Below are 16,035 nucleotides of genomic sequence, written 5' to 3'. Positions count from 1 at the left end.
GAATTTTTCTAGTCTCCCTAGACTAGTGGGTCTCACTGCTGTCTGCACAGTGAGATTAATCCTGTCTTGGGATCTGCAGGCGAGTTTTAAATTTATAATTCAAATGGATACAGCTTCTGTGGCAGAAACTGTGAAGAGGTTCATGAATTTCTAATTGGAAGGGATTCATTTGTTGAATATGATTTCCTAAACTGACTAGACTGTGGTGTGAAACATAGATGAAGCTTAATGTTTAGGTAATTAAAATATGTGCCTTCACCCTAGGATGTGTGAGCCCTGCCCTAGGTGCCTGGTTTTCCTTTGGGATGCTCTGTCATGCTTGCAACACCTTCAGATGGGTGGAGACGTCCCTTATCTGCTATGTTACATACAGAACAACTGAACTGAGGTTACACAGGAGGAAAAGGCCCTCATGAATTCAAAACCTGTCATTCCAGTCAGGAAATGTACTTCGAGCTTATTCCTCATGTATTTTGTGCTTTCTTCCAGTATGCATTTTTCAGGCTTAATTTATAAATGATTGGAAAACTATTTTCAAGATTTTTTACAAGGAAGGTAGTGTATAAAACCTATGTCTAAAATCTGATTCCAGATCACAATATTTAGAAGTCTGCGATAATTTGAAAAGAAACTACCCAAATTATCACATAAATCATGTAGTATACAAAGTAAGCAGAAGAGCTACCTTTGAAGGAAACTTCCTTCTTTACCCTTGAGGGGTAACACTTGAAGTCCTGCTTGTTACGCTTACAGCTCACATTTTCTTTCAAAATGAGGGATTTGTAAAAAGCACTTTGACAATTTGGACTTCTGCACCAGAGCCCCCAAGCCTTACCAATTTTGGCTCCACAGTTACTTTCTGCAGCACCTGCAAAAGGGTTGGTGGTACCAGGTGGGACCTGGGCAGCGTGACACCTGTGGACCTTCCCTGCTGCTGGATCACAGCTTCAGCCAGGACCACAGGGCCTTGTCCTGCGGCCATCCTTCTGATGGCATCAACTTTGGGTGAAGGAGGAGACAGGAAGGAATTAGGACTGCTGAGAATATGGCTTTAAAGCTGGGAGAACAAAATGTTCCTGCAAGTTGAGATTGTTTTAAATTGGCTGTGTGTGACTTGATGGAGGAATCCCTAGTTTTAAATTCAGTGGGCTTTGCTCTACAGAGTGATTAGCATTACCGCTTCTTAACAGTTCCTTCTGGCTTTATTATGTGTATTTGAGATTCTGTGCTGCGCTAACCTTGGACCTTGAGAGGAGCTGGACAAGCAGGTGCTAAGCCACCGTTTGCCCTCCCACTTATGTGTTTCCAGGGGGGTTGGATACAATTTATTAATATCTCAATTTCTCCAGAATCTTCAGGTCTTAGTTGCTGCGATTTAACAGTGTATTGGATGTGTGCAATATGCACTGACAGTGCCTGGATGGGTGTGCAGGGCAAGTGACTCGGGCAGGGCCCCTTAAATCCAGAAACCAGGCAAGTAAATCAGACACTTTTGACAAACACTGGATTTAATCACATCTGCACTTGATCGGGTACTTTCTCAGATCTCTGAATTTCTTGCAGCAACACTGCATAGTGGTGTGAATATCTGGTACACCTCAGAAGAGCTTTATGGGAACATGTGAAGGGCAGTTATCGAGGGCAGCAGACTGCTAGGACGGGAAATACCTATTGCTCTGCTGCCTGCTTTGTCTAGTCCAGAGTCCTGGAAATGCAGGGCTCTGTTACTGCAGTGGCTGTTTCTATAAACCCAGGCTCTCCTCTATTTAATTTTTAAGATTTGGTTCAGAAGGCTGAAAGATACACTTTCATGAAACTGATCTTTGAAAATACTTTTTGAAAAGATGTTATAGCATGCTTGAGAGCATGCCAAAGGTACAGCATTTGTTCAACCTTCTAGAATTAGCTCTTGGTATAAAAAAGGCCCTGATCCTGCTGGATTAAAGTCAACACAACCTGTGGATTTTAATGAGAGGCTTAATGGATTTTAAGCTAAATAAATAGAATTGCTCAAGGCTGGTAAAAGTTCTGTGATCTGTGTCTATGCCAGAAATTCAGTTGAGAGTAGTATATTCCTAAGTATTTTCCTTTTGGTTTCTTGTCTAATAGCAATAGGAAGAATACAATTCTGCTGGAAAGGCAGTTAAGTATATTAATCACAACAGCACAAGACTATCAGGTGTTTTGCATTCCAGCATTGCAAAGTAGACCATTTATGGAGGGAGAGGTCAGTTCTCCTTGCTCTGTCCCCCACAGTCATCTTGATCCTATAAAACTGCTCCTGTTCTAACAGGGTGGGCTTGACAGTAAATGAGGAAAAAGAAAGCAAATACAGTCAGCTTTTGTTAGGATTTTGTTACATGGGATGCAGCTGGCTATTCAGCTGAGTAGTTTTAGGCTGAAAGTAGTAACTTTCCATCTAATTGTAATCTCAGGCTACAACTTCAAGAGCAACTACTCAAGCAGAAGACTTCTATAAAGCCTTGGGAACCCAGATAGCATCTTGTAAATGATAGTTTACCAAAACTAGCATATTAAAAAAAAATATGCTTGCAGCAAGTAGCTTTTTAAGGCAACAGAAAATTGGGATCTAAAGGTGTGTTGGGGACACAGTGGGTGCTCCTGACTGGCTATGTGAAACCTTAAGATGAGACAGCTCATAAAAAGCTTCTTTTTTTCATCTGTGCAGCAGTTTGTGGGCAAACAGGGTGCTCATGAGTGGGAAGCATTTGGAGTATGGGGCTTGTGTGTCCCTCCCTCCTTGCAGACTGCAAGGCGGGAGTGGGAGAGTGCCTGAGGACCATTCGCAGTAATGTGCCTGCAGCCTTTTCCAGATGCAAAACTTTCTTGGATCCCATTTTGACAGAGCTAATGGAGAAAGAGAGGGATGCCTGGTGCTAAATAGCTCATTTCACTTTCCTAATCTGTGAACATCTATGGAATTTCCCTGGGCTCGATCCAGCTTCTGCTTGACTAGAGGAGTCCTGTTGGATCTGTCAGTAAGTGAACGTGGTCATCTTCTCGTGCCGACTTCCACTCAAGGACTTCAGTTCCCTTTTCATGCTATAAAATCAGCAGAAATAGATATACAGACCATGCATGGTCAGGGAAAACCCTTCAGTTGTGCAATGACCCTGTCTCAGCCCTGTTTTCTAGCAAGCACGTGGCCAAGAGCCACCCTGCATCCTCCTGGCTGCTGTGGCCAGCAGTGCAAGCCAGCTCGGTCATATGGTGGCAGAGTAGACTTCTCTCTACTCTACATCTTGGTGAAGAGAAGGATCTGGGGGGACTTTATTGTGACCTTCCAGTTCCTGAAGAAGTCCTGCAGGAAAGCTGGGGAGGAACTTTTTACAGGGGAAGGTAAAGACAGAATGAGGGGGAATGGTTTTAAACTGGAAAAATGGTAGATTTAGATCAGCTGTTAGGAAGAAATTCTTTCCTGTGAGGGCAGTGAGACACTGGCATAGGTTGCCCTGTGAAATTGTGGATGCTCCCTCCCTGGAAGTGTTAAAGGCCGGGTTGGACAGAGCTTTGGGCAACCTGGTCTGGTGGGAGGTATCCCTGCCCATGGCAGGGAGGTTGGACTGGATGAGCTTTAAGGTCCTTTCCAACACAAACCATTCTGTGATTCAATGATCTTGCAAACCTGGGCACACTAATCCAACACTGCTTTATGGCGGTCAGTGGTAACTTCCTGTTCAATATTAAAAGGCTGCATTTCCAGAAAATGGTGTCTGGCTTTCTTTTTTTGTGTTAAATCTTAAGAACATTTTGTCACCCTTTCTGTAAACAAAGGGCACAGGAAGTACAATTTCACAGAGATAAGAGATTTACATGTGGGCTGAGGAATGCATGAACTAAAAGACCTCCAGTATTGAGAAATAAATCCATGTCCTTTTTTAAATTTTTTGAGCGTGTATGGTGCTGTGGCTGCTTACTCAGCTACAAGGGCCTTTTAGTTACAGCACTCGCTTTGCAGTAACTTCACTAGGGGTAGGACTGGCTGAGAATAAAATAGCCATAAGTAGGTTCCCCTGTGGTTTCACATGTAGATCAGCTGGCAAAGTGTAGTTCTCAGTACCAACAGCTATAATTTTTTCCTCCGTTCTAATTGGAGTTTTCCCACTGACTTCAGCTAGACTCATTGTTAATAGTATGTGTCTTTCAGGCAGCTGGTTTGCAATCTTAAATTAGATACCACTAGTGGGACTCGCCTCATCTGACTTGAGACAGCTGAAACCCGTCAGTTGAGTTGTTCTGTAAGCCTTCCTGGCTTGCTCTATTGACTGCAAGGGGAGCCTGGATGACTGGGTCCTGAAGTAGATGGTTATATCCTAGGTGTTTGGAGGAAGGTGATTTTAATTCCACCCTGTTGACAAATTTCTGTGTAAGAAGCAGGCCTTACTGAGATGTATCAGAATCCTCTTACTCTTTTTATCTCAGAGAGTACTCTTTTAATACTACATTTTCCCTGTATATTCTTCCAGAAGGTAAACTTTTTGGAAAATTGGACTTGAACTTACCTAATAAATTGTGTGATGATCTACTGAAGATAACACATTCCTCTTTCTGTTATGGTTTGCATTACTTCTGTCTGCCAGTTTTACTGTCCTCTGTATTCTCTGGTGTTAAGGATGGAATTAGCTGTTTTACTGAAGTATTTAAGAATTTATCCTGAAAGTGGTTTCTTCTGGAGAGGTTAATGTTTCCCATTTGAATGGTTTTGAGGTAGTCCTAGGTTCTGTTACTCTCTTTCTTCCTCGCTTTTTCTCCCCTTCATATTTTTTCTTTCTAGTGTTTAGATATTTCATTAACCTGACATCTGTTCTGTTTTAGGAGAAACCTGATGCCAGCCCCACATCTCTGCAGCTGCGATCCCAGATTGAGGTAAGCACTTTGATTTCGATCATCCAGTTTTTGTTTGTTTGTTCTTTAATTTGATATTCTGCATGAATTGGGCAAAGGCTGCTCTTGTGTCTGCTTTCACAGCTATGTGTCTTCTCTTGCAGGAGTCACTTGGTCTCAGCAGCACCGCAACAACACCTGACACTGAAAGAAAGTAAGTGAAGGCACAGGAGGTGAGAGAGGGAGGAGGAATTTGATGTGTTTTCTTTTTCCTTGGAGTAAATTAATTTTAGGTTGTATTGGTATTTCATTATTTCAGATCTAGCCATTCCTGCTTTGGAACTTGCTTGTTCTCTTTTGGCCTTTTATTATTTTGGGTTTTAGATCAAGGGAGAGTTATTTTTTCTGTCCCTTGTGAACACTTGGTGTGTGCATACGCTAGTACAACTGGTAGACTTTTCTTAAGGACAATCGCTGATTTCACATTCTCTGCAAATTAAAGCTACTTAAAAAAATAACTTTCTGTAACTAGACCTAAATGCAGCCAAAAAGAGATAAGCAAGAGGAAGGGAGAGTTACAAACTTAAATCACTTTCCTTTTCCTGTGCACTCCTGGGTTTTTAACTGTGCTTTTGAAGAAGGTGCCAAGGGAATAAAGTATTTAAAGCTGAGTTAAAAGGAGCATTAATTTTAGCAGTCCTTAATAAAACCTCTGTGAAGACAGAGAGGGTTTCTGTTTAATGTCACCTCCTACTGCAATGTGCATGCTTGTTTTTTTGCGCCTCCTTCCTTTGATTCCGAGATCTTGGATCCCTACTGCTAGGGGTAACATGCAGTACTGCATGAAGACAACTGACACTGCATTTCCAATCACCTGCACTTCGCGTGGTAGTGCCAGCTGGACTGGTTCAGAGGGAGTGCAGGATTCCAGTTGTGATGTGACATACATTCGTAAGGTTTTACAGTCCCACATTTTAGTATCTTCTAGCTACTCAACACTGGATGGTAACAGGAAGGCTGTAAAAAATTGCTGCCTTTGCTCTTGCTAGTTCAGTGGAAGGGGTGTCAGTCCCAGCGGGAGCTGTGGTAGATGCAGGGTATAGGACTCGCCTGAGCACTGAGTGTGTAAAGTCCCCATGGGACCTTCTGAAATCTGGTTCATGCTAAAGATATTGAGAAGCCATAAATCATCTTTTAAAGGTGCCTTGTTTCTCTTCATCACTCAGACAGAAAGCAATGATGGTTTGCTCGAGGTAGATGCTCATTTTCAAAACAGCTTAAGACAGATAAGGTGAATTTTATGTTGGGTACAGTCACTGGCCCCGTGTTATTTGCTGTTAACAGAGAAAACATAGAGGGGTTAGAGTTTAAAAGTGGTGCTTTGGATACTGAAACATGGAAAACTTTTTCATCAAGGATACTTCCCTGTCTAACATTACAATGAAAACAGTAGTGCCAAGTGGATGGGAATATTATGAGAACTGTAATCTGGGAAGTAATCCTCCAAGGTTATCTTACAATCATGATACTTTTCTCTCCATCTCAAAGCACTTACCCTATAGGTAAATATCATCATCTTACCTCGGGTAATAATGAGATAAAGATCTCGCAGAAGGACAGCGCACAGCTGGGAATAAACTCCTCTTACAAGTTCTAGCCAGCTTCCTAAAATGTCTCTATCTAGGCGTTGTACCACAAATAACTGAGTGAGAAGTCAGTACCTAGAAAAGCTTCTGCGTGACTCTTCTGAGAGAGCCTGTTTACCTCAGGAAAGGAAATTAACCTCATTATCTTAGTTCAGATGGAAGGGACCTGTGGCTTTCGTGGACCTTTCAAGAATGGAAGTGTCCTGTTTGAGGATCGTGTCTGTCAGTTGTGGGGTGTACACGATTAACCTGATCACATACATGAAACTGGCGCAGGGCAGGTTGTGTCACACATTTGCGCAGTAAGAAAGAGGGCAATGTGACACATGCTAATTGGGCAAAATGTTGAAAATAATAAATTATATCTACCCAATACTGCACAAATTATTCAAAACTGAGGTTTTTTACAGGCCTGTGCCTATTAGTGACAGCCTCCCACCATCTCTAGCTTGGAGGGTTGAATTGATGTAGGAATGCTTCTTTCAGGGAGGCGAAGTTTTTAAAATTGATCTGCAGGAAAATGACCACTGCAAGTCCATCCCATATATCTCTGCTTGCTAATAACACGTTGAATTGATGTTTTCTGGGGGAGTGTGGCAGGCTGATGCTGATGGGTTTTTTGGGGGATTCGGTGTTTAGTTTATGGCTTTCATCTGAATTTGCTGTGTGGGCATGCTAGAAGACAGGAAAGCTTGTCCTGCTGAGGACACTGCTTTTGTGGCCCCCTCAAGCTGTGTGAAAGATATGGGGTAAACCTTTTACAAAACTTCCTTCATTGTGAGAAGACTCCAGTTTGCCAAACCCAAAACTTGATGCAGATGTGCATTAGTTTCTCATACTCACAAAGAGATTTGAGGGGCAAGAGGAAAGAATTGTCCTAAAATAGCCATCCAGATTTTCAGGAGCTGAAAAATCTGTTGTGAGTATTCTTCCAAAGGCCAAGTAAAAGCTTGCCCAAAAAGAAGTTACATTTTCACATATTGAAAATACAAATGTTTTCCTAGGGTGAGGTGAGGTGAGTAGTTTCTGGTCTGGTGTTCTGAGTGCATTGCTTCAGAAAGTAAAAGCAATCCCTTGCAAAAACCTGGACTAGGCTGGGCTGCAGAGGACAGAGCAAGCAGCTAGCTGGAATGTGGTCCTTCTCAGTACCTCCCTCGCCCTGTGCTTCCGCCTGCATACCCCACAGCTTAATGCTACCAGGGTCTAAAGTTTTAAAATAACACACCTGGATGCCTGTTTAATTTGCCAGAGTTGAGAGATTCCAGACAGAAAGTGGCTTTGAGGGAGCCTGGAAGAAGCTATGTTTGCTTTAACCTGGTTTAGTTTTCTTTTTCTTTGTTGCCCAACTGAAGAGAGTGCCTGACAGACTCCAGTGTACCCCGCACTGCGAACAGATTCGCCTCGGTGCTCTGTGGTAGGAAAAAAATCCTGTTTGTGTGGATAAGCAGTATATATTCAGTCTTGCCTTGAGTCTTAGTAACCCTGCTGCCTGGTCTGTTCAAAGCCAGTGTGAAATTAGTCTGTGCCCTCAGTCGAGCAAGTTGCTCAACAAGTGTCTGTCTGGTGAGTGAAGTGCTGTAACACAGAAGAGCAGCCGTAGTGCCTGCAGGGAGGGAGAAGGGGTTAAACAAGCCTGAAGGCAGCGTGGCTTGTCACATCAAGTCATTGTCCCTCCAAAAGGCATCTGAGGCAATGCTACCTTCCTCTGTTGCTGACAATGCTGTTCCTGTTAATGAGATGAAGCTTCAAAAAGGACTGCATATATGAACCTGCTCCATGCATTATAAATGCCCTTTGAAAGATGGTTTTTGTTCGATTGATTCTGACAAAGAGAGAAAAATCTTCGCTGTATTGAAGGCGTCTGAGATTTATGTGAGTAACTGCAAGGGTACTGATGTGGCCTGAAAAGCTATCTGTAAACAACAGAAAACAAAGTCACGTTTGTTCAAGCTTTGCCTCACAATTGCTCTGATTTTTTGGCCATACCGGAGTTCCTTCTGTAAACTGAAACAGTTGGGCAGGCTTCCGAGTCATATAATAGTCAGCTAATAATGCAAAGCATGGATTGAGATATTTGTAGTTTTCTTCTCTTAAATTTAATTTCACTCTGCCCTTTCCAAGAACCCATCTTTTAAACAGCAGTCTTGCTGTCAGTTTTGGTGCTGCTGTAACTTTGCAGGTTCTCAGTGCACCTTCATCTAAGTGGCCACAGCATCCTTAATAGTGAGGCTATTCATTTTAAATAAGAATCTCCCTAGAACTGCAGGTGCTTCTGTGTAGACACACTGACTTCTGCTTTTGCTAGAAGTATCATCAGTGTAACAAATATGCAGTAAATGTGTTCTTAGCAGTAACTGTTGCTTCTTTGTCCCCATACCGCATTGATCTGGGGATATATATTTACAGTCCCTATTATTTCCCAGTGATGGCAACAACACCCCAAGGATGTTTACTCAGGCAGGGGACTGAGCAGGGTTTTCTCATAACTGTAAACAGAGCATTTAAAACAATGCAGTGCAGCTTTTTGCCTGTTCCCATTTTTGAGCATTCAAGTCTACATGACAGACTGATGAGCTCTGCATGTTTGCCAGGAAATCCAGGTTAAACCCGGTCCCCTGAACTCGGACTTCTGCATCCTGACTCTCATCCTGTTTTGAGAAGAACTGGGGATGTTGCAAAGGGGAAGTTGTGTGTTTTCCTCCTTGGGAAATAGATCTGTTTGCTGTCACTGTTCGCTCCAGCAGCCTCTGGGTGAGTTTTAAATGTGGTGTATCGGAGAGCTGCCAGGAAAGAGAAGGAAGTGGGTAAGAGACCCAAGAGTACTGCGTACAGATAGGATGAGGTACAGTCACTCCTACATACTAATTTCTTTTTCTTTGCAGCTAGAGAAAAGAAGGACAAAAAACAATGCATAGAGTAGCAGCTGTGGCTGTATCTGTTGTTTCACGGGCTTTCCCACCACCTTCGCATCGCTCTGGGTGTTACAAATTGTCACCTCCTACATGAATCACCTGCTGTTTCTTGAACTGTACCACTCAAGCACACTCCTTACCAAGTAAATAGTCATACTTCTTGTGAAGTGCTTCAGTTCATCCTGCTGTACTCCTCAGCCTGCAGCACAGTACAGTTTAAGCATTTTTAGCCCTGTGATCCTCAGGATTGAAATCCCAGACTCTGCTAGAGCAGGAGCTCAGCAGAAACAGACTTGTTGAGTGGAAGGTGCTGGAGAAAAGCACACGTGTGGGGTGCAGGCGGCACAGGGCAGCATTGCTCGGGGGCTTTGCATTCCCCCAACGTGGGGAGCTGCTGTGCCTCTGGCAGCTGTGGCCTCAACCCCCTGCTTCAGCTGCTCCTGAGAGTGAATGTCTTTGTCATCCTCTCTGCGTGTGCAGGACGTACATCTGAAAATGAGCCCTTCGCGGTGAGTTCATACAGTTTGGTCAGATCTATGATGGTTTTTGGGGAATGTCAGAGGAGGAGTTGTAGGCTAGTCGAGTGTTATGGCCTTCCAGAGCCTTAGAAGGTTGTTAGCAGGCAACCAGTGAGGCCACAAAACAAGTGGCTGCTGTCTGCCTGCTGTTGTCTCTGCAGGAGAGACTATTGACTGAATCTGTTTTTAAGGATTTTCTGCAGTGGATGTGCAATAGTAAAGCCATAGTAACGTCCTGTGGTATAAACTTGAACTCCAAATCAGCCTAAGGCTGGGAGAGTGCCTGCAGTTCAGTGTTCCCATCTTCCACAGTGAGTTTCAGTGAAAGCCACAGTCGCTTTAAAAACTGCTCTCATTTTGCAAAAATGTTCATGCAATCCTCAATTCTGCCCCCTTTGGTACACTAATCTTCTGGCCTTTGCCAGTAGTTTTTAACCCTAGATTTCCTAATCCTCTCCCCCTGCAGCATCCAAACTGCAGGTCAAGTTTTGAATGCAGAAGGTTATTAAATCATTCCTCCAGGTCATGGATGGGGGAGGTGGGCTTAAGCTCCATCATGTTTGATTCCGGCAACTTCTCAAGGTGCCCAAATTAATTTTGGCAGGTATTTGTAAGCTCATCTGCAAAGAAACAGGAACATGGCTCTGGCAGAGGACACGAAACAGAGAGAGGGCAGAAAAAAAGAAAAACAAAGCAGAAGACAAACAAATCACCCAGATTGCGGATGCTGAAGGCTGCACTTAATTGCTAACAGAAAAATTAGTTCCTTTTTTGTAGTTTAAAAATGGAGAGGAATATTGGAAGAAAAATAAGTAAGAGCTTGCTGTACTTGAGATGTCTGCATTTAAGATACTTTTTTTTTTTTATACCCTATGCTAGCAGGAATCAAAAAGAATTGGTGAATCTGTACAGCGCTGTTTTCACTTGTTTGAGGCCTGATTTAGTCAAAGCCAAATTATTCATGCTGCCTTTAAACAGCCTCTTCAAGAGAAGTAGGGCAGGAAACTCCCACAATAACCCACACAATGGGAGCCAGAGGCCAGCCAAACGCCGCCCGGGACACGTGAGGAGGGAAACCAGTGCGCCTTTGAGCAGCTGGAAGATTTCAAGCCTGGTAATTTTGTATGAGGAAGCATGAAGAGCATCTTTCATAAGAAAGCCCAACTTGACGCAGCTTATCGAGGCAGCACGGAGCGAGCAATGCACGCAGAATGGGGTGCGTTGGATGCAGTATTTTGCGCCCTGCTCTTTGCTGTCGAAGAGTTTTTGGCCGACAATTATCGGCCTCTTGGCTGGGATCCACTGGTTATTAAATATGTGACATAGCCTCATCTCTGCCTGCTGCTGGTCAATGGACTGAGTCTGTGAGACCAATGCAATGGCTTCTGTGCTCGTGATAGTAGAAAATATACACACACACGGCCCACAAGCGGCTCAGTGTCTGTTTCCACTGAGAAAGTTTTGACCTGCTTAAAGAGCCATTGCTATGGAAACGTAATGAGAAGATAATTGAATGAAACGTCTTTGCTTTCCATCCCTTTCTCACACTGGTGCCAGCAAGGTCAGAACCTTGCAGGCCTGCTTTCTCTTCAGGTTCATGCAAATTTGATAAAAATACCAAAGGCCTGTTTTCTTCCCTGTGCCAGCTCTGGTTAGATAAATTATCTTGTATTCAGTCAGAAGCAGTTACAAGTCTGTCAGTTTTTCATACTAATTATGTGACTGAGCCATTTCTAATGTACATGGATAACCAAATGGCTTTGCAGCAGAGCCAGCATGGGCTTGTGCATCGGTTTATTCACCGCTATGAATGTGCATAATATTTGCAGATTGAAAATCCCATCCAAAGCATTTTCCTCAATGGGCTATAAATAATCATTGGGAGGGAATAAGAGGGCCACTATCAGTTTATTGAAAATCGTAACAGTAGTGGTTTCATTATCAGATGGTGCTATGCACCTGTGGATTTTATGGTCCATAAATGAGATGCAGCCATGTGTTAATGCAGCCATGTGTTAAAGTACATCTGCATTTAAAATACTTAGTGTTGAAGCAAAACCCCATCAGAAATCCTGTCATGCTCAGTTCCTATGTTTGTTCTGTTTTGAGAATGATGAGCTTTCAAAAATCAACAGGCGCATTCATGAAAGCGGTGCATGGTGTCATTTGTTTCTTCTCCCAGTTCTGCGGTGTACCAGCACATTCACATCTCGGAGCATGTATGACTGTGTCTCTTGTAAAATCAGCCGCTCTGTATGTGAGATAAACCCCAACATTTTTCTGTCTGAGATCAGAATCAGTTCAGAGTTAACAGGAAAAGCTGCAGCCTAGTAGCTTGATACAGCCTAGTTAAAACCCATCTTAATAATCGGATACAGTCTCAGTTGGCTTGGGACATGAATGTGTGCATTGGTTGTTCCTCACATTCCCAGGTTTTGTACCCCACTTCCAGTATTCGAGGGTTAATTTACAAAAGGGAGTTGATTGCTTAGTTATAGCATTTTTATGGAAAGATAGATTCAAAGGCCATTTTGGAATGCTGGCTTTGCCGTTGCTCATACGAAACTCACAGGCTGCAAAAGAAGAACCAGAAGTGCCCTCCAGAGGCAGTACTCATGTTCAAATCTTTGTTGTCAAAGATGTCTGGTCTGGTCTCTATCTTTCGAGTGCTCTCTTAAAAGCAGTAATTTAGTTTTTAAAGCTTTCCTCCCTTTCTCTACTTGCTAGTGGAAGTTTGTCCAAATGACTAGGAAATGTTAACTCATCTTTCTTATTTTCTTTCCAACTTATGTCTACTTGTTCCTGTGCCTGATTTGTTAATAGGCACTAAATTAATCTTCTTGCAGCCTTCAGTTTTGACAGACTGGACAGGCAAGACTTTTCCAGGGGGTTTTTTTGTTTGTTTGTTTGTTTGTAAGATAAGCTGTCTGGTTCCCTGACAATTCTAACAGCTTTTTTCTTTACTGCTTCTGGTTTGAACTCAACTTTCTTGAGCATGAGTAATGATGGTTCTATGGCTATTGCCACATATATTCATTCTTTGTACTGCCATTGGAATTTCCCATCTTTATGCCTTTTAGAATTAATGTGCTGTTTTTTTCTTGCTCATCTTTTTTCAGCTGCTCTCTCGAGAACTCTGTCATTTGCAAACCACCAGTGTTTGAAAGACTGGCTGTTGTATGGTCCTGTTTGTGTACTTACACGTTTTAGTGTTGGATGTAAAGTCACTTCTGCTAAGCCAGTCTTTCTAATCAGCTAGTTCCTACTCCAGGTTCCCCACTCTGGCTGTTGCTACTAAATTTTGTGTCACTGATCACTGAGTGGTCTGACGTAATTAGCTATACTCCGCTGAAACCCATCATCTCTCTAAGGCAGTAATATATGGTCACTTGCAAAAGTGGCTCCATTTTTAAATTATTTATTGTACTGCTTTTCCTCCCTCTTCCCCCTCCCAATTTGGTTTTTTTTTCAGCAATTTGGCTCCAAGAGGCCTGAAGTATCAGCCTAGAGATGGTTTTGAATTTGTGAGATTAATGGATTAAAGTTTTCACCCATTCTGCATCTCGCTTCCAGAGATTAGGAGTTGATAAGAAAGTACTCCTTCCTTCTGGCCATAAATCTGTTTTTTTTGTTCTTCTCTGAACATACATCCATCCGTTTCTTTCGCTATATGCTGTGACAGAGTACATTTCGTGTGAAAGCTTGCTAATGAAGTTGTACATCAGACCACAACAAAAATGAAGGCCTCCACAGTGGAGTAATGGCATTTGGCTCCCTTTCAGACACTCAGGGCTGAAACTTCTGCCAAGTGTCACTGCATCATTAACTTTCAGTACAAGTTATCAGTCTATGAATGGAAGAACACAAATCACTTTCGGTGCACATTCACAGAGGAGCTGCAGATTTAACAGAGTAAGGGAGTGTAATTGGCAAATCAAACACACAGAGACTCCGAGGTACTCTGGAATTTTTCACCAGACATTTAGGAAGTAAAACGCTTGATTGATTTCACTGAGGATTTTCAAGCATCAGAGTTGGCTGGTGGAACTAAAAAGCAAGTGCCTTACCAGGCTCTCTGTGGTAGGTTTTGTCGGCATTTCCCTCTTTTCAGACCAGCTGTTAGCATTTTCAAGATTTTGTCTTTAGGGGAATGCATGAAATGATAATTGGAATTTGTATCCTCTGATGAAACTCAGCATAGTTCTTAAATCAGTTATAAATGAGAAGGTGGTCTGCTTGCTGTGGAGACTGCTGCTCCCCTCGCCCCCTCAAGCTCAGTGCATCAGAAGTTTGCTCCTGCTGCTTTTTCCCTTCTTTGGAGGTCAGTGTGTGACAAGTTGGTGGCATCAGGCTAATTCCCAGCGAACAGATGTCCACATCACAAATATTACTGCTACACCTGCTACTAGCATCGTTGTTGGCAACTGTGCAAGAGAAGAAAAGGATTTAAATGGATTTGGAGGCTGAAGAGCACAAGAGACAACCTCTCCACTTTGAGGCTGATTTCACTAGTGAGGCCCAGTTCTGATAATTAACAGATTTCATTTGCTGAGGACAGTGATTTGCTCCATTTCATGGATACTAAATTAATTTAAGATAGATGGAATAACTGATGAGTGAGATATGTGATTGGGTGCAAAACACTACTTGGGTAGCGGATTAATTCTGTCAATTCCAACAGAACTTGACTTTCTTTTTACTTGGTTGTCTCCATACACAATTCCACGTACTGTTCATCAGATTTACCTTTAGAAAAATATTCACTGACAACTTTAAGTGTCTGGATGAAATCCTGTCCTTATTGAAATCCTTTAAATTTGACAGTGGCTTTTCTGGAGTTTTTACTCAAAGTATGGGGTTTGTAGTTTTTCTCCTGCATTTGTTATTCAAGCTTCTTAAAAACAGCATTTAGTGGCACATCAACTGTATCATTAAGTTTTCCCCTTCACGGGTAAACTTTATCAACAAGGAAAACACTAAATGTCTCCCTCTGCCTGGTGCACTACAAATCTGAAATTTGGTTGCTTCAATTGGTATGCAGTTTGTGCTGGATTAAATTTCTAATCAGTCTGAGGTTGAAGAAGATTGCATTTCAGAGCTTCGGTGTGCCAAACCCTCCTTGTCTAGTTGAATTACTAAATCACACTGAAACTTCATACTGTCTCATTTCCCCTTTAATGATGCCTTTGCAAATTAGTGAGCATGTTTTTCATGCTTTCAAAACGTTGGCCAGTAATTGCTTACATCTTCTAATCTCTGAACTGACTTGAACTAAAATTTGCCTTCAAGTGATTTACTCAATTGATCAAAAGCTCTTCATTGCCCTCTTCTGGGGGACTAAGAAAAAGCAAGGAGCCTGTGCAAACACTGTGGACAGCAAGAAGACTATGGCATGTGTGTTATTATATGGCCTTATTCAAGAAACAGTTTTGACTTGAGGCCTTTTTGGTGTGCTGGGCTATGCATATTTCCATTCTGCATGGCTGCAGTACAGCTGCTGCACAACAGGGCATCGTCCTGTCGCAGGGCCAAGCCCCCAGCAAAGGCACTGCACTAATGCTTTGCACTTGGAGCATCCAGCAAAGCTCCTTTGAAGCTGGCAGAAGTCGTTTTGCTGGCTTTGGCACAGCCTGGTTAAGTCGTGATTCCCATAGGAAGGCTTCAAAGAGCTGCACGAAATTTGGTAAATTCTCTTAGCTGCATTTATACAGACAGAAAAAAAGGCAGTGAAAGGGGGTGGTGTTGTCTCATCACAGATCCCACAATGAACTGCTGGCACTGAGTTGGAATCCATTATGGAAAACTGGTTCAATGAGCATAAAGACCGAGAACAAAAGATTTACTTACTGTTTTAGTGGGCTGTTTGTAAAGTCTATGTTCTGTTAATATAAGTCTCTCCAGCTAGCTTTTGAGGAAGGGAATATACGCTGGTGGGAAAGCACACAGAAGGGACTCAGGAGAAAGAAGCTGCAGTCTCCAGTCTGCTGTGGTCACAATTCGTAGGGTCTTGACAAGCTTTCTTCACCTCGTCTTTAAATCTCTACTCCTCTCTTCCGCACAGTGGCTTCTGAAAGCCTAATGAGTGCATATTTATAAAGCATTTTCTAGCCAGAA

The 16,035-nt window shown here is 42.7% G+C and overlaps 1 protein-coding gene across 1 annotated transcript in view; it reads left to right on the top strand.

Moving 5' to 3' along the window:
• Positions 1–16,035, top strand: part of SASH1 (SAM and SH3 domain containing 1) — a 94,289-nt gene that overhangs the window by 30,664 nt on the left and 47,590 nt on the right. The window contains 1 exon segment of the mRNA XM_010189505.1: positions 5,010–5,059. Within this exon segment, the coding sequence (XP_010187807.1) occupies positions 5,010–5,059 (50 nt within the window).

Source organism: Mesitornis unicolor, unplaced genomic scaffold (assembly GCF_000695765.1).
Source record: "Mesitornis unicolor isolate BGI_N332 unplaced genomic scaffold, ASM69576v1 scaffold4728, whole genome shotgun sequence".
Classification (NCBI taxonomy): Eukaryota; Metazoa; Chordata; class Aves; order Mesitornithiformes; family Mesitornithidae; genus Mesitornis; species Mesitornis unicolor.
This window is presented reverse-complemented; position numbering and strand designations above follow the sequence as displayed.